The sequence below is a fragment of the Glycine max genome, chromosome 20, assembly GCF_000004515.6.
Source record: "Glycine max cultivar Williams 82 chromosome 20, Glycine_max_v4.0, whole genome shotgun sequence".
Lineage (NCBI taxonomy): Eukaryota > Viridiplantae > Streptophyta > Magnoliopsida > Fabales > Fabaceae > Glycine > Glycine max.
Genome location: NC_038256.2, coordinates 4,005,214 through 4,024,551, shown reverse-complemented (window position 1 = coordinate 4,024,551; position 19,338 = coordinate 4,005,214). Strand labels below are relative to the sequence as shown.

General features: G+C 36.1%; 1 protein-coding gene across 1 annotated transcript; it reads left to right on the top strand.

Annotated features, from left to right (window-relative positions):
• The first annotated feature begins 12,034 nt into the window (after positions 1 to 12,034).
• On the top strand, positions 12,035 to 12,778 carry LOC102668453 (uncharacterized). Its single transcript, XM_006606592.1, has one exon. It carries the CDS (start codon positions 12,035 to 12,037, stop codon positions 12,776 to 12,778), a length of 744 nt encoding a protein of 247 aa, XP_006606655.1.
• Positions 12,779 to 19,338: the final 6,560 nt, after the last annotated feature.

The following is a 19,338-nucleotide window of genomic DNA, read 5'->3' as shown; positions in this document are numbered from 1 at the left end:
TAGTACTTTATTGATATATGCTTTCTGAGATAAGCCTAACAATCTTTGTGATCTACTATGGAATATTTCTATCCCTGTCACATAGCTTACCTCGCCCATATCTTTCACTTCAAAGTTTCTAGCGAGAAATTTCTTAGTCTCATGAAGAAGACCAAGATCATTAGTTGCAAGCAATATATCATCAACATACAAGATTAGAAACATAACCTTACTCCCACTGACCCTCAGATATATACACCGATCAACAATATTTTCCTTAAATCCAAAGGAAACAATGGTATCATTAAACTTCAAATATCATTGGTGGGAAGCTTGTTTAAGACTGTATGTTGATTTCTTTAATTTGCACACCATGTGTTCCTTTCCTTCAACTGAGAACCTCATTGGTTGGTCCATATAAACATTCTCCTCTAAATCTCCATTAAGAAATGCGGTTTTCACATCTATTTGATGTAGCTCCAAGTCATAATGGGCTACTAATGCCATGATAATCCTGAAAGAATCTTTTCGTGAGACCGGTGAAAACGTATCTTTATAATCAATGTCATCTTTCTGAGTAAATCCCTCAGCAACAAGTCTAGCCTTGTAACATTCAAGGTCACCATGAGAGTCACGTTTAATCTTGAAGACCCACTTACAACCAACTCTCTAACAACCCTTTGGTAATTCTACAAGGTCCCAAACACCATTATGTTCCAAAATTTATCTCTTCTTTCATGGCATTTAATCACTTCTCAGAATTATCATAGCTTACAGCTTGTGAAAATGAAACTGGATCATTATCATTAATGCTTAATTATGTTTTTGTTTGATGTAGGTATACCACATAGTCATTCGAAATAGCTGGTCTCATTTTCTCTTTGAGACCTTCTTAATGCTACTTCCTACGATTCTTCCATAATAGGTTCATTATGCATCAGGGGTTAATTATTGTGTTGCTCCTCTTCATTAATTTTGTAACAATAACTAAAAGAATCAATCACCTTACTACTAGAGGCACAAGCTAAAAGGACTTGCACTCTAACTTCCTTAATTTCCACTTCTCGTGGAACTGTACTCCCACTGATTTCACCATTTTCAATGAACCTTGCATTTCCAGTTTCGACAATTCTCATACTATGATTAGGACAATAAAACATATACCCTTTGATTTTTCTGGATAACCAATGAAATATCCACTGGTTGTTCTTGCATCCAATTTTCTTTCTTGCGGATTATAAATCCTTATTTCTGCCTGGCAACTCCAAACATGCTGGTGCTTTATACTAGGTGTCCTATTTGTCCACAGTTCAAAGGTATCTTTGGAATTGCCTTACTAGGAACCCTATTCAACAAATACATGGCAGTTTTCAAGGCATACATCCACAAAGATACAGGTAAAGTCAAATTGATTAACATACTCATAATCATATCCATTAAAGTTCTATTACGCCTTTCTGATACACCATTTTGTTATGGTGTACCGGGCATTGTGTATTGCGCACAAATGCCACGTTTCTGAAGAAGCTTAGCAAATGGACCTGTGTGTTGCCTAGTTTCATCATATCTTCCGTAATACTCACCACCTCTATCATATCTAATAATTTTCACATTTATGTCTAATTGCCATTTTACTTCATTCTAGTAGATTTCTAAGGCACCCATTGCCTAAGAAATCTCGGGCAGTTAGTAGACATAACCGTAATATGAATAATCATCAATAATGGTGATAAAGTATCCTTCCTTTCCGAAAGAACTAACATCAAAAGGTCCACAAATATCAGTATACACAATTTCAAGAAGCTAAGTGCTTCTTGTAGCTCTTTTCTTTGTATGTTTTGCTAGTTTTCCCTTAATACAATCCACACAAATATTTAGATCTGTAAAATCTAGATATATATGGAAGAATTTCATTCTTTATTAATCTTTCTATCCTTTATCTAGAAATGTGACCTAAACATTTATGCCACAAGAAAGCAGATCTTTCATTCACTAAACTACATTTAGTGCCAACATTAGGATGCAGAGTTAAAATAGTTTCAACATACAAATTGTCTATTTTCAATTTATATAAACCATCACAAAGAATACCAGTATCAACGAGATTATTATACTTAAATAAATTGAAGCATTCATTACCAAAATTAAAAGAGTATCCAGTAACATCAAGTTTAGATAATAAAACTAAATTCCTAGATAAACTAGGTATGTAAAGAGTTTCCAGTAAATCTAAATGATGTCCAGTGTCGAGTTTTAAATAATAAGTCTCGACTACTTACACTGGAGCTTTCACTTTATTTCCCATGAAGACGAACTTCTCATTTAGGCTTATGGTTTGGATTGTAAGAAATCTCTGCATGGCGTTAGAAACATGAGTCATACATCCAAAATTAATCCATCATGTATCATGGGAAACTTCAGTTAAATTTGATTCAAAACATACATGAGCTTTAAGCTCACTTTTCTTTTTGAACCAAGACTTGCACTTTAGGTAATCCTTCTGGAAATGTCCTGATTTCCTACAAAATTGACAATTATTTCCCTTTGATACCTTCCTCTGGATTTGCAAAGAGTATTGATCTTTAATTACCATCTGCCTTTATCATGCTTCTTCATAAATTTCTTTCGAGCTCCTTGATTTTCTTGGTGGCTTACATAATGGAGAGTGACTTCCTTGATTCTTAAGCCTCATTTCTTCTTGAACTAACATATTGTGCAATTCATGCATATTTCATTTATCTTTCATGGTATTATAGCTCATTTAGAACGGATCAAACTCAGACGGTAATGAGTTTAGAATAAACTGAACAAGAAAGTTCTCATTCACAGCCATTATATTCCTAAGGTCTTAAGTCTTGCTATAATGTTTGTCATCTCAATGACATGTTCTACATAGTACGTGAACCATCAAACTTCTTGCTGATCAATGTACTCATTAATGTCCTAGCAACAGACTTATCAGCTGTTTGAGAGCACTCTCCCACTAATCCCATAAACCTTTTAGCACTTTTGATTTTAGGGAGAGTTGTCTTAATACTGTCTGCAACAGTCATTCTCATCAACATTAGGCTGAATCTGTTAGATCTTTCTCAAGCTTTATAATGAACTTTCTCTTCATTGCTACTAGTATCAATAATAGTAACAAACTTCTCTTCCAACATAGCAAGCTCATGATCCAAAACACCGAGGTGAAATTGGACTTGCTCATTTCAGTAAGAGAAGTTAAGCCCATTAAAATTGGCACAGATGATACATAAGAATTTAGTTAATTGAGAACATGTATTACATAATAAAATTCACATAAGTGTTTTGAGACATAAAATACATGTCATACATATGATTCATTCCGATAACGGTCAATGTATATTGATGTTCTCCTTTGGGTGATACACCAACACACAACATACAAACATAATGATGCTAATAAAATTTTAACATTATTTGGCAATTAAATATGCACCAATTAGTAGTATCTATTTCCTCTGGGCATATAAATAAAACTAATGATACACACAAATCGCCTACAATTATATTCATTAATTATAAGAACAACTAATCAACCTTTGGGCGATCCATAAATGCCTTATAACAATGAATTTTAATTACCCATAAACCAATAACCATATAATTTAGCATTCATTATTCTATGAGTAATCAAAATAATAATTAATTTTGAAATTAAATAACCTTACAAATTTGGCCACTTTGGTGACTAACAAATTCAACATACATTTAATTCCAACCAAATATAATTGAAATAATCATTAATTTGGAATCAAATAACCTTACAAATTTGGTCACTTTGGTGACTAACAAATTCAACATACATTTAATTCCAACCAATTATAATTGAAATAATCATTAATTTAGAATTAAATAACCTAACAAATTTGGCCACTTTGGTGACTAACAAATTCAACGTACATTTAATTCCAACCAAATATATATGGCCTGCACATACTTATTGCTATTAACAATTCATAGTCATTCTATTAATTTCATTCTAGGCCATAAAATAATATTCACATTTATTTGTATTTTGCATTCAAACACATTCAAAGGAATATGTAGCATATACATATTTACTGCCACCAATAATTTTAAAACATTCACATTAATTTAATTATAAGACATAAACTTTCAATCCTTCAATAACATTCAACAATAACATTCGGAAGAAAAAAGAGGTCGGTGGGATTGGAAATAACAAACAAAGATTGCAAATAGCAATTTCCAAAATATTCATTCTACCGGCAATGACTTATTTGGTAAGCCTCTTCAAACCATTATAATTAAAAGTAACCCTAGGTACCTACACCTATGTACGATGCGCAGCTTTTCAAAAAGATTGGAATTAAAGGTAACCTACTGTACGGCCACACAACTTTTCAAAACATTGGAATTAGCCTTTCTCCATTAAAAATAAATTAATGGCTTTCTCTACTTTCATTCTAGTTAAATGCTTAACGTGCGTGAATGGCGGCGACAAAAGCTTTCTCATAAAGTTTTATATATACAGAATTTCATACTTTGCAGCAGAAAATATAATTAACATGAAAGGCACGTTATCAAAACATGTAATTGAAAATACATGTAACATAATTTAAAAATCCCTAAATTTCATAATTAGGGTTCATGCATAATTGAGAGAAATTAAATCATTCTTGGAGAATCATAAATTTTATAACACTGGCTCTGATACCACATGTAAAATCTTTAAAGGGTTTCCTAGACTATCAATTATAGGAAACAACAGAATTTGGAACCTATGATTCTCACAAACAATCAATAAACAATAGATAATGATGTGTACCTTTCTCCATAGGAACTTCTTTCCGGTGCACTTTGATTTCCTTGAAAAATGAGAGAAATAAGATTTCACTTTCTTAGGCCTTTCTTTTCTGCCTCTCTCTGTTCGTGATGACTATGGATGAGAGAGAACACTTTTCTGGTCAGGAAGGGGACCTTATTTCACGTTAGTGGGTATTAAACCCCTTTTATAACCACTACTCCCATCAAGTAACAGTTAGTTCTAGGAACTTCTCCTATTAAGCCCAATTACAATTTAGCCCTTACTCATTAATTATTTATTTATTAGTCCCTACATAAGTCACATGTCTTTCACATAAGACATTAATTCTAACAAAGCTCTCTAGATAATGGACCACCAATTATACATTTATACTTTTCTAGATTAATCTTCAACAGTCCTCTCCACAAAATGTACAAATCAAGTGATTTGATTTTGTGTATGAAAAAAAAGACGATAAAAGTTATATTTTATTTTTATATATTTCTAAAATATGTGTGTGAAAAATAAATAAGGCATTAAAGTATATATATATATATAATCCTATATATTATCAATTTTTTATATTCAAATAATAGATGGGATCAAAATTACAAGTGATGTAGAATCAAACCTCACTTTCGTTACTATAAACTAAAAACTGGTCCGTTTATGGAGTGCGGGTAGGTAGCTACCAGTTTTTATAAAACGCGTGGCGTAAATGTATAAGCATTTTATATTTGAATTCTATATAAGAGATGAAATTAGGAAAACTGGAGAAATAGAAAAGAAAAAAAAAAGTCTATTTGAGAGACTTCAAAATTTGAAACACTTGAAACATATTTAAATTTATGCTAACCTTATTATTGTCATTGTACAAAAAAAAAATCAAATGTTTTTATAAAATGAAATAAAGACAATATACTTTTTGTGTGGGCATAAAGGGTGTTTTTAACTCTAACTCTAACAAATAATTAAAGAGTAATTCCTTTCAACGTGAATATACAATAAAAAGAAGGTACAACGACCTCACCATGTCGGTCTATCTCATTAAGGAATGTCTCAAGAGGTGGCGATTCAAGTACGGTAGATAAAAAATGTGATTAAATTTTTTTAATAATCTTACTTAAAAAGGTCAGACAAATTTCTAATGAAAATTAGTGATGATAAAAATTAATAGATATTTCAAGTTATGATAAAAAAAAAGTTACAACTCCTCTAATCATCAAAACCTTTCCCCCTCATATAACATCAGAAACTTAGTCCCATTCAAATTAAGTGATTGACAATTTCTATTATTTAGTTAGAATATATATTTTAAAACAAAACAAAACCTTTCCCCCTCATATAACATCAGAAACTTGATTTTAAGACAATTCTCTCATATGTCGTTTTAAAAACAATAAAACAGGTTTTCTGCTTCAGTTTTTTTTTTTGTAATTTATCTCTTTATTATTATGTTAATCATTTTTTTATTTTTTTTCTTTTTATAATACTATTTTTTCTATTATTTTATATTTTAGTTTCTTATATTATTATACAGTAGTAATTTTTTCTTAAAACTATATTAGTTTACTATTATTTTTTAGTTTTATACTTTAGAGAGTAAAGTAAGATTATCATATAATTATTTAACGACTAATATTATCATTTGATTTTTAAAAAAATTAACATTATATATATATATATATATATATATATATATATATTCCATTTTAATTTAAATAATTTTTTTTTCATAATTTTTTCTTTAATTTGTTATTGTTACATCTTTTTTTAGTTTATTCTTATTTATTTGAATTCTTTATCAATAATGAAAACATGTTTTATTCTTTTGAATTAATTTTTATTTTTAAAGTTTATTTAAATCTAAAATACACTTGCTATATGTCATACCCTAATTTTTTCCGGATACCATTGTTTGTCGGCATGCGACCTCCGTTTGACTACTTCAAAATGTTTAATATTCATTGCCATGGAATCCGTAAAGTTTTAGGACGTTTTGGAAAGAAAAATAGCCAAAAACACAAAAGTAGGGGGGTGAACTTATCAAACACAGGGGTGCACTCAGGAAACTTCATTCTAGAAGGGGTGGACTTATCAATTATGGGATGCGTTCAGGAATCTTTCTCAAGAAACCTCTGGGCAGAAACCACCTCCATTTTGTTAAAAAATGACATCCGGAGCATGTGGGGCTTCCATAAAATTTCTAAAAACCTTGGATTATCATATTTCACTTAATATTGGTGAAAGGGAAGAGAAAAAAGAGGAAAATCAAGTTTGAAATGCTCCCGTAAGGCTTTCGTAACTTTTACATAAAGTACGAAAAGGGCGGTGAACTTAGTAATTGGCGTGCGCTCAGAAATCTTCCTCAAGAAGCCTCTGGGTGGCAAGCACCTCCCCATTTCTCCTATAAATAGGGGGAGGAGGCTGAGTTTCAAGGATCCCTAACCCATATGCTATGCATTTCAGCTTTTTTGGGTGAAAAAACGTGTTTCCGTGAAGAAAATCCAAGCTGAGGTGCTTCCGTAACGCTTTCGAGACGTTTCCATGAGCAAATCCATGAAGATTTTCCGTCATTCTTCACCGTTCTTCGTTCGTTCTTCTTTCGTTCTTCGGTCTTCAACCGGTAAGTGTTCGAATTCGAGAATTTCAATTCATTTCTTGTTTTGTTTGCTTTCATCTTCATCTCGTTCACTTTTGAATTTCAACCGATCATTTGTATTGTAATCTCGTTTAATCACTCTTAAAATGAAATCTAACCGATCGTTCACGCTGTAACCTCGGTTAAATAAAAAAAAAGGCAAATAAGGATAAAATAATCAAAATATCTTTGAATAAAATAATCAAAAAAATCAATCGGACGTTTTTCTTTGAAAGTTTCCTTGAATGAATTTACTAATAAGCAAAGTGAAACTAAGGCTAAAATCAACTCACAAATCAAGCTTTGTCCATAAAAGTCACTCAAAACCGTTTTAAGGTCCAACGCCTTAAACAATCCTCTTTGCTTTTATCGGTTAACATTGACCGTTCAAAAGCATAAGATCAACACATAACTTTACCACAATTTGCAAGAACTACGTAGGTCTGATTTCCTCATCACAATTGAGGATACGTAGGAGCAAAAGCCCCGCTTTTGTCGACCACCCCAACAGATCGTTAATGGTCCAATGCCTTAACGTTTCTCTCCTTTCAAAAACCAAGAGATTGTTAATAGTCCAACGCCTTAACGTTTCTCTCCTTTCAAAAACCAAGAGATCATTAATGGTCCAACGCCTTAACGTTTCTCTCCTTTCAAAACCAAGAGATCGTTAATGGTCCAACGCCTTAACGTTTCTCTCCTTTCAAAACCAAGAGATCGTTAATGGTCCAACGCCTTAATGTTTCTCTCCTTTCCAAAAATCAAAAGATCATTTAATGGTCCAACGCCTTAAATGACTTTTGTTCGGTTAAAACATATCTTGCGAAAAAAGATAAAAACAACTTAACCAACATTTAGTTCTAAAAGAACTACGTAGGTCTGATTTGCTCATCGCAATTAAGGATACGTAGGAGCGAGGGAAACACCCTTGTCGACCACAAAAAGATAAAAAATACAAAAAAAACCCATAAAAAGCTAAAAAAAACATAAAAAAAAGGGAAAATACATAATTTTGAAGTCATGTCTTGCACACTCGATTAAAGCCTGCCGTCCCTTGTGACGGACGCGTGGGGTGCTAATACCTTCCTCGTGCGTGAATACAACTCCTGAACCTTTCACACTCAAAGTTCGTAGACCACACACACCTTTCTGGTTTTTCTGACATTTTCATCGAATAAACGTTGGTGGCGACTCCACGCGCCTTCCTACCTTGGAAGACGCACCCGTGAGCCCCGCATCACCCTCCTACCGAAGGATAGGTTGCAACACTATACACAAAAAAAAATAATTAGTACTCATTTTCTGTTTTTGTTTTGCAACGAAATAATAAACAAATCCTATTTTATTTATCTCTTTCATACATTTTTATTTTCTAATTAAATTGGTTTATATATTTCATTATTCTGAGTATGAAAGGTTGAGATGTGATTGCAGCGAAAATAAACAATGCATGTAGACAGAGAGTGATATACCACCTAAACTTTTGTTGTGTTATATTCAATAGAAGATTCATATACACATTACCAATACTAGGATAATGCATACATGATAAACCATCCTTAATTAGTTATTTCTATTTCTCTCTCCCTTTTGTCTCTGAGTCTGAAATGCTTATTTGGTCAGCTAATTACTGAAAAGGATTTGGACCATCTAACTACTACAGTGCAAAGCAATAACTTCAGCAACTAATTAATTTCCTCTTATTAGGACGTAAACTAATTCACTCCCAAGAAAGGGTTTAGCTAGCATGCACAAAGTGCAAATTATTTGGTGGAAAAAATACATGTATAGTTAATGAAAAATATAAAATTGAAATATTGTACAAGTAAAATTATCAAGAAATCTAATTCAATTGGTTGAAGTAAAAATGAAAAATATAAAATTGTAAAATAGTTTAATCTCTTTGTTTTTAAAATTATGGGAAAAAATGTAAAAACTTAGAAGTATAAAACAAAAATTGTGTGTGTGTGTGTGTGTTTGTGGTTGTCTCTTTATCTCTGTGTGTGTGTGTGTGTGTTTGTCTCTTTATGTGTGTGTGTCTGTCCATGTGTGTGAGTGTGTTTGTGTATGTGTGTGTTTATGACTCAGTGTGTGTGTCTTTGTGTGTGGGTCTCTGTGTGTGTCTGTGGCTCAGTGTGTTTGTGTCTTTGTCTGTGTCTTTATGTGTGCGTGACTCTGTGTGTGTGTGTGTGTGTGTGTGTGTATCTTTATGTGTGTGTGTGTGTTTGTGTTTGTGTCTGCGTGTGTTTGTCTCTATGTGTGTGTGTTTGTGTATCTGTGTGTGTCTCATTGCAGGGTAGCAAAGGATCATTAAATTGTAAACATCATGAGCCACATGATGAGGGAAGCAGTATCAAATCAATGCTTTACAAGCATTTGGTCAATCTAAGGAGTGGTGTCTTCATGCTGCAAATTAATGGTTTCTGAGTGGAAAATCCTAATTTGGTTAAGCCTGAAATTCTGCAGCATTTGCAAAGCAGATTCAAATTAATTGAAGTTATGTACGAGCACTGTAACTTTTACAAAAATAAGCACTGCAGCTTATTTAAGGCACAAATTCTGCAGCATCTGCAGTATGTGGGTGGAAAAAGGGTGGGAGTGGAAATTTAAATGGAGAAGACACTTGTTTGACAGAGAGCTTGAGATAGCATATTGTTTCCGTAATGATGTTGCAGGCAGCTGTATTCAGATTCACAAAAAAAGATGACTGGAGAACTTTGACAAGGACTTTGCCTTCACCTACAGCTATTGGTCGTCTAACATAGCATCGGGATTTGCCTTGGCTGATAAAAAAAATGTGGGTGGAAAAATAAGCACTGCAGAAGGTTTTCTGTTTCCTTACAACAACTGTGGGAGGCCTCAAATGCTTTTGAATCCCTTTTAAGACAGAAATCTAGAGAAAGATGGTTGAAACAAGGGGACTGCAACTCAGCATATTTCCATAAAGTCATAAATTTCAGAAGAAGTTATAATAGTTTGCATGGAATTCTCATTGCTGGTGTATGGGTTCACGACCCCATTGCAGTTAAGAATGAAGCTGTGAGCTTTTTCCAAAATAGATTCACTGAAATGCACAATATCAGACCTACCCTTGATGGAGTTAATTTCTCCTCAATTAATCAGAGGTAGAGACAAATTCTGATTGCTCCTTTCTCAGACCAGGAAATCAAAGATGCAGTGTGGAGCTGTGGTGGGGAGAAATGCCCTGGACCGGATGGTTTTAACTTCAATTTCATTAAAGAATTTTGGGAGGTGGTAAAATCTGACTTCAGAAGATTTGTAGATGAGTTTCATGTCCATGGTTGCTTCCCTAAAGGCAGCAATGCTTCATTCCTGGCTCTAATTCCCAAAATTAATCACCCTCAGACTTTTGATGACTATAGACCAATCTCCTTTATTGGCTGTATGTACAAGGTCATAGCCAAGTTACTAGCAAATAGACTGAAGCTAGTTATATCTGCTCTTATTGATGAGAGACAGACAGCCTTCATCAAAGAAAGACACATTCTGCATGGAACCTTAATCCTCAATGAGGTGATAGAGGAAGCTTGCAGATGTAAGAAGCCGGTTATGGTATTCAAGGTGGACTTCGAAAAGGCTTACGATCCAGTCTCATGGTCCTTTCTTGACTATATGCTGCAAAGAATGGGATTTTGTCCAAAGTGGAGACAATGGATTTCAGCATGTCTCACAACAGCAACCATATCAGTTTTAGTTAATGGCAGTCCCTCAAAGGAGTTTGTCCCTTCTAGGGGCTTGAGGCAAGGGGACCCTTTAGCCCCATTGTTATTGGGATAATGTTGTGGTTTTTAAGGCTTTGCTGAGAGGTTTCAAAATGGTATCAGGCTTGAGGATTAATTATGCCAAGAGCCAGTTTGGAGTTATAGGGGGAGATGTTAATTGGATCAATGCAGCAGCTCAAACCTTGAATTGCAGTCTTTTAGAAACCCCTTTCAGCTACTTGGGATATTCCTATAGGGGTTAAATCATCAAGCAGTATAGTCTGGGAGCCTTTAATTAAAAAATGTGAGGCTAAGCTATCTAAATGGGCCCAGAAAAACATATCCATGGGAGGGAAGATCACTCTAATCAATTCAGTTGTTAATGCTCTGCCTATATACCTCCTGTCATTCTTCAAGATCCCTCAAAAGGTAATAAACAGATTGGTAAAGTTGCAGAGGAACTTTCTGTGGGGAGGAGACCAAGATAATAAAAAAATTCCTTGGGTGAAATGGGACATCGTCTGTCTTCCCAAGTGTGAGGGGGGCCTAGGGATAAAAGACATAGCAAAATTTAATACAACTTTGTTGGGCAAATGGATTTGGGCCTTAGCTTCTGATCACCAACAGCTTTGGGTTAGGATTATCAATTCTAAGTATGGAGGTTGGGAGGCCTTGAAGTCTGCTCGGGCTCAAGGAAGACATTCTGGTTGGTGGAGGGATCTAAGAAAGTTGTATCATTATGATGGGCAGAGCATTTTTCAGCATTGCATGAGATGGAACGTGGGTTGTGTGGATAAAGTTTATTTCTGGAAAGACAAGTGGATAGGGGAGGATTTTACTCTCCAACAGAAATACAATCAGTTGTTTCTCATCAATGAACAGTAAGATGATCTCATTTCTATGATGGGGACTTTTGACCAAGACAGGTGGAGTTGGAATCTCAAGTGGCGGAGGAATCTGTTTGATTATGAGAGTGATCAAGCTGTGAATTTTATGGAGGAGATCAATTCCATGTACATTCAGAGATATGTTAAAGATGTTATGTTATGGAAAGCTGACCCTAGTGGGCTGTATACCACTAAGTCTGCCTATAATCTACTGATAACTCCTTCTTCACCAACCTTGGATAGGAGAACATCACAGTTACTTTGGAATATGAAAATCCCTCCAAAACATGCAGTTTTCACTTGGAAGCTTTTAAGTTGCAGACTCCCCACTAGAGCTAATCTTTCAAGGAGAGGGGTGAACATTCAGGATACTGCTTGTCCTTTATGTGGTTATGTGCAAGAGGAGGTGGGGCATCTATTTTTCAATTGCAAGAAGATACTAGGGCTTTGGTGGGAGTCCATGAGCTGGATTCAGGCTATGGGACCTCTATCAGTCTCTCCAGTGGACCATTTTCTTCAGTTTTGTGATGGTTTTGGAGCTGAGAGAAATCATAGTACTTGCTGTGGATGGTGGGTTGCGTTGACAAGTACTATATGGAAGCATAGGAACTTCCTCATATTCCAGAACAAACCTTTCGAGCCGCAGAAGGTCATGGAAGATGCTATGTTCTCAATATGGTCTTGGTTAAAGGCTAGACAAAAAGGTTACAACATTAGTTTTAACCATTGGTCTTCCAACATCTCGGATTCCTTTGGTTAAACCTGTATGGGATAACCTTTTTAGGCGGGGTAGCTTGGGCTTTTCGGAGGGCAGCACCAATGGTGCCTTGTATTTCCTATATCCAGTACCACTTGTACTGTTTTTACATATATTAATATATATCTAATTTTGCCTTCCAAAAAAAAATATATAGAAGCTACTTGGTTGGGAAGAATAAGGAGCCCACTAATATTTTGCAATATGCTGACGACACGACTTTTGAGGGAGAGGCTCTTTGGGAGAATGTTCTAGTTTTGAAGGCTTTGCTGTGAGGTTTTGAATTGGCTTCTGGATTAAAGATCAACTATGCCAAAAGTCAGTTTGGGATTATTGGAGGGATGGTCAACTAGGCAAATGAGGCAGCCCAACTTCTGAACTGCAGACAAATAGAAACCCCTTTCTATTATTTGGGTATCCCAACTGGGAAAATGGAAATGGGCCCTAGCTTCTGAACAAAAGCAGCTATGGGCCAGAATTATTAACTCCAAATATGGTGGATGGAAGGAGTTCCAGCTTCGAAGAGATAAAATGGGATTTTCCAATTGGTGGAAGGATCTGAGGAAGATTTACCACCAGTCTCAGCACAACATTTTTCATCAAAACATGGTTTGGAAGATAGGTTGTGGTGACAGAATTGATTTCTAGCATGACAGATGGGTAGGCGAATGCACTCTTAAACATCAATACAACCAACTTTTCATGATAAGCAGTCAGCAACACAACCTCATTTCAATGATGGGTAATTTCTCCCAGGACAATTGGAGATGGGATTTGCAGTGGAGGAGAAATCTTTTTGATCATGAACATGACTTGGCTGTGAGCTTTATGGAAGACATTACATCTATATGTATTCAGAGAAATGTGAAGGACATTATGATGTGGAAAGCTGAACCTAACGGTGTGTACTCCACCAAGTCAGCTTATAGCCTAATGCTGAAGCTAAATGATTCCGGTTCACAAGACAGGTTTTCTAAACTAATTTGGAATCTGAATATACCCCCAAGGACAGCAGTTTTCATTTGGAGACTTCTTAAAGACAGGCTCCCCACCAAAGGGAATCTGTTAAGGAGACATGTGGATATTCAAGATGCTGGTTGCCCACTCTGTGGCCAAAGGCAGGAGGAAGTGGGGCATCTCTTCTTTAATTGTAAAAGGACAATAAATATGTGGTGGGAATCAATGGGATGAATCAAGGCTGTAGGACCCCTTCCAGCCTCCCCATTAAATCATTTTGTTCAATTTTGTGTTGGGTTTGGGACAAACACAAATCAGAGTAGATGGAGTGCTTGGTGGGTTGCTCTAACTAGCATTATATGGCATCACAGGAATCTTCTGATTTTTTGGTGGGTTGCTCTAACTAGCTTGGGGTTTTTTGGAGGGCAGCACCAGAGGTGCTTGTATTTCTTTTATTCCAGTACCACTTGTACTGCTTTGATCATTTTAATAATATATATATTTTATGCCTTCCAAAAAAACAATTCATTTCCTAAGGGACTCAATTCCTCATTCATTGAAACCAGTATGCAACATTTTACATCAAACACCAGTATATAACATTTTAAAGCAAACACCACTATATAATATTTTAAATGAAATAGCAGTATATACATGCTAGTTCCTACGTACGTACCTGGAGTTGCTATAACCCGAACGACCTTCAACAACAATGTCAATTAAAAGTAGTCTGTGATAACCTGAAAAAAAAACCAATGGTCATGGACATGGCTGACACATTTGGAGAAGATTTTGGTATTCATTTCAACCAATGGTCATCCAATATCAGAGCAGGATTTAATCATATAGTAAGAAATGGAAGCCATTAAACCAAAGTCAATACTCATGAATGCTAGAACATCCATCAAGAATGATAACAAAGCAGTAATTTCAATTAAATTCATCTTAGTTTTTCTATTTTATAATCACTCCTAGGTTCTGTCAAGAGCAGACTTGACAGATTCCTAGTGTCAGATCAATGGCTAGCCCTATGGCCTGACTCATCCCAGCATGTTCTCCACAGAGATTACTCTGACCATTGCCTTGTAATTTTGAAAACTAAACTGGTTGATTGGGGCCCTAAGCCCTTTAGGGTGCTGGACTTGTGGCTCAACCAAAAAGGATATCAAAAGCTGGTGCAGGAGTCTTGGTCTAAGGATCAGCAGGGTGGATGGGGGGGCATTGTCCTTAAAAACAAGCTGAGAAATCTTAAAAATACCATCAAACAATGGAGTAAAGATATTGCTGATATCAATGTTAGTCGAATCCAGAATTTGAGACAGAAGCTTAATGACTTGGAAACTACAGCTGGTGATAGAGTTTTATCTCAAGAGGAGGTCAAAGTCAAGAAATTACTGCAACAAGAGCTGTGGGAGGTTTCAAATGCTTATGAATCCCTGCTGAGACAAAAATCTAGAGATAAATGGATTAAGGAAGGTGATAGTAATACAACTTATTTTCACAAAGCTATAAATGTCAGAAGAAACTATAATGCTCTTCAGGGTCTCTTCATTGATGGGAATTGGGTTCAACAGCCTGACCGAATTAAGAATGAAGCTTTTAATTTCTTCCTTCATAGATTTTCTGAAGATAAGAGTTTCAGACCCACCCTTGATGGGGTTTTCTTCCACTCCATTGATCAGAATCAAAGAGAGGGACTCATTGCCCCTTTTTCTGATCAAGAGATTAAAGATGCTGTTTGGAGTTGTGGTGGTGATAGATGCCCGGGTCCCGATGGTTTTAATTTCAACTTTATTAAGGCTTTTTGGAAGATTCTGAGACCTGAATTCAGGAGATTTGTGGATGAGTTCCACTGCCATGGAAGCTTTCCTAGAGGCAGCAATGCTTCCTTCATGGCCCTTATCCCTAAATCAAATCATCCTCAATCCTTAAATGACTACAGGCCTATTTCTCTCATCGGCTGCATGTACAAAGTCATATCCAAGCTTTTGGCAAACAGGTTGAGGACCGTTATTTCGGGTATTGTTGATGAAAGGCAATCAGCCTTCATAAAGGATAGACATATCCTTCATGGAATTATGATCCTTAATGAGGTGGTGGAGGAAGCTATGAAGACAAAGCAGCCAGTTATGGTCTTTAAAGTGGATTTTGAAAAGGCCTATGATACAGTATCTTGGTCTTTCTTGGACTACATGCTGTCAAGACTAGGATTCTGTACTAAATGGAGACAATGGATTGCTGCCTGCCTTCAATCAACATCTATTTCCATTTTAGTTAATGGTAGTCCGACTAAAGAATTCGCTCCTACTCGAGGTCTGAGACAAGGGGACCCTCTAGCCCCTTTGTTGTTTAACTTAGTGGGGGAAGGTCTCATTGGAATGATGAGACAGGCCATTGTAAAAAATCTGTACCGTAGCTACTTGGTTGGAAAACGAAAAGAGCCTATTAATATTCTCCAATACGCTGATGATACTATTTTCATTGGTCAAGCTTCCTTGGAAAATGTTATTGTTTTGAAGGCAATGCTTAGAGGCTTTGAGATGGCCTCTAGTCTGAAAATCAACTATGCTAAGAGTCAATTCGGAATTTTTGGAGATTATGTTAACTGGTCTCAAGAAGCTGCTCACTTTCTGAACTGTAGGCAGATGGGGATTCCCTTCCACTACTTGGGCATCCCCATTGGGGTCAGATCCTCAAATCAGGTGGTATGGGAGCCTTTGATCAGCAAATTTGAAGCTAAACTCACTAAATGGAACCAGAAAAGCTTATCTATGGCTGGCAGGGTTAATGTGATAAATTTTGTTTTGAACGCTTTACCAATCTATCTATTATCCTTCTTTAAGTTACCCCAAAGAATAGCTGATAGACTGGTTTCTCTGCAAAGGAATTTTATGTGGGGGTGGGGGGCATGATCAAAAGAAGATTCCTTGGGTCAAATGGGATGAAATTTGTCTTCACAAGAAGGAAGGCGGTTTGGGAATAAAAAATCTGATCAAATTTAATGCTGCTCTCATGGGAAGATGGATTTGGGAATTACATTCTAAGCAAAATCAGTTCTGGGTCAGGGTTATAAATTCAAAGTATGGGGAATGGCCAGCCTTGCAGAATGGCAGAGTCCATTGCTGGGACTCCCATTGGTGGAGAGATCTCAGGAAGATATATCAGCACAATGACTTCAAGATTATTCATCAAAATCTGGTGTGGAAGGCAGGTTGTGGGGATAAAATTCGATTTTGGAAAGACAATTGGCTAGGAGAGGGCTGCCGTCTGGATCACAAATACCCTCAGCTCTTCACCATTAGTAAGCAGCAAAATGATCTTATTTCAACCATGGGTAGCTTCTACCAGAATATTTGGAGATGGGATTTGAAATGGAGGAGACACCTATTTGAACATGAGGAGGGAGTAGCTGTGGCTTTCTTGGATGAGATTAGTGCTTACCCTATCCAAAGTCACTTGAAAGATACAGTTCTGTGCAAATTGCTTTCCTCAAAGGCAGAGATATCCTCCATGGTGTAATGATAGCTAATGAGGTCTTAGCTGAAGCTAAATTCAAAAATAACCCCTGCATGGTTTTCAAACTTGACTTTGAAAAAGCTTATGACTCAGTTTCTTGGGGATTCCTAAACTATATGATGATGAGGATGGGATTTTGTGAAAGATGGGGAAAATGGATCCATGGATGCCTTTCTAGTGCAACTATATCAATTTTGATCAATGGCAGCACTACTAGAGAATTTGTGCCTGAGAGGGGACTGAGGCAAGGAGATCCCCTTGCACCTTTCCTATTTAATATAGTAGCTGAGGGACTCACCGGTTTGATGAGGACAACTGTCTCCAAAAACCTTTTCAACAGCTATAAAGTGGGGAGGCAAAAGGAGGAGATTAACATCTTGCAGTATGCAGATGATACACTGTTTTTTGGAACTGCAACTACAGCTAATGTTAGAGTCATGAAATCTATCCTCAGAATTTTCGAGTTGGTTTCAGGACTCAAGATTAACTATGCTAAAAGCCAATTTGGGTGCTTGGGTAAATCTTTGGACTGGTGCAGGGAAGCAGCTAGCTACCTTAATTGTGGCCAGCTGGAATTTCCTTTTTCTTACCTTGGAATTCCAGTAGGGTCCACCTCTAAAAGCTGGGATGTTTGGCAGCCTGTCATCAGCAAGTTTGAATCTAAGGTAGCCAAATGGAAGCAGAGATGTCTCTCTATGGGAGGCAGGATATTCCTAACAGCCCTTCCTATCTACCTACTGTCATTCTTCAAAATTCCTTAAAAAGTGGTGCATAAGGTAGTATCTATTCCACACTTGGTGTTGGTTAAATGGAATGGAGACAGACTTCCATCTTCAGATTTTTGCAGTGCAAAAAAAAAAAAAAACAATCATGCAAGCATATTTGAAAACTTAAAATACAAATAACTCAAGTTAAAATCAATTCATTTTTTACAACTGTGAACAAATTAACTAAGGTACAGTAGGCAAATTTGTTTTCACTAATATTAGTAGGTCATCACCACTGCAGTAGAATTTAAGTTAAACTTAGATAAGTACCTTATGAAGAGGCCAGCTACCTTGTCACAGCTAACAAGTCAGAACTGAACAAATTTCTGCATGTATAATTCAACAAATTTGTTATCAAACTTGTGTGTGTGTCTTTGTATGATGTGTGTGTGTGTGTGTGTGTGTGTCATCAGTGTGTGTCTGTGTGTTTCTATCATACGTGTGTGTGTGTGTGTGTGTCATTAGGGTTTGTGTGTGTGTGTGTGTGTGTGTGTTTCATGACCAATTTTTCTTACTGACAATTCAGTGGCAGTGTATTGCTTAGGCTTCCGTCGAAATGAAAGGAAAATCAACGAGTCTGACAGAACAACTTCAGTCTTCACTCTTCACTATTTGAACACAAATAAAAAAAAATTAAACTACTTCAGGATAAATAAAAGGTTCAGAAGCAGCAGACCTAGATTGTCTAAGCTATTTTATAATGGGCAGCTATAGTTACAATGATGATGAAATGAACTATAGAAAAAACAAGTATAAAATACAGAAGAATAAAAAACAATTAAGGGCAGAACTCAAAAGCTTTTAGCCATGCTGCTTGGAATTTAATCAATGAATCAATCATGTCACTGAAATTTGGAACATAAATGAACTTCTCCCTTACTATCATTCTCTTTCTCTATTTTTTCTCTCTCTCTAGCTGCCTTGGGCTGATGGTGGGGTACCGTTTAAAGAACGATTCTCAGAATTATACCAAATCTCTTCCCAAAGATTGCATTCTGTTGAAGACATGGGGTACTTTTCCGAGCATGGGTGGGAATGGAATTTCTCTTGGAGACGTAATCTATTTGATAGCGAGATGGGGGTAGCATCAACTTTCTTAAAGACTATTGCTGCTATCAGAATTTGTGGTACCCTGAAAGATACCTGGCTGTGGGGAGCTAAACCTAATGGCATCTTCTCTACTAAATCAGCCTACAACCTCATTAAAGCAGAGCAGCTTTTGGAAGATCAAGATTCGGGTTTTCACCAGCTTTGGGATCTTAAAGTCCCCCCTAAGGTTCTGTCTTTTGCTTGGAGGCTGCTCTGGGATAGACTCCCTACTAA

What these genes read in the sequence shown, in the direction of transcription:
- LOC102668453 (XM_006606592.1), top strand. Translation starts at nt 12,035, where the DNA reads ATGGGGACTTTTGACCAAGACAGGTGGAGTTGGAATCTCAAGTGGCGG.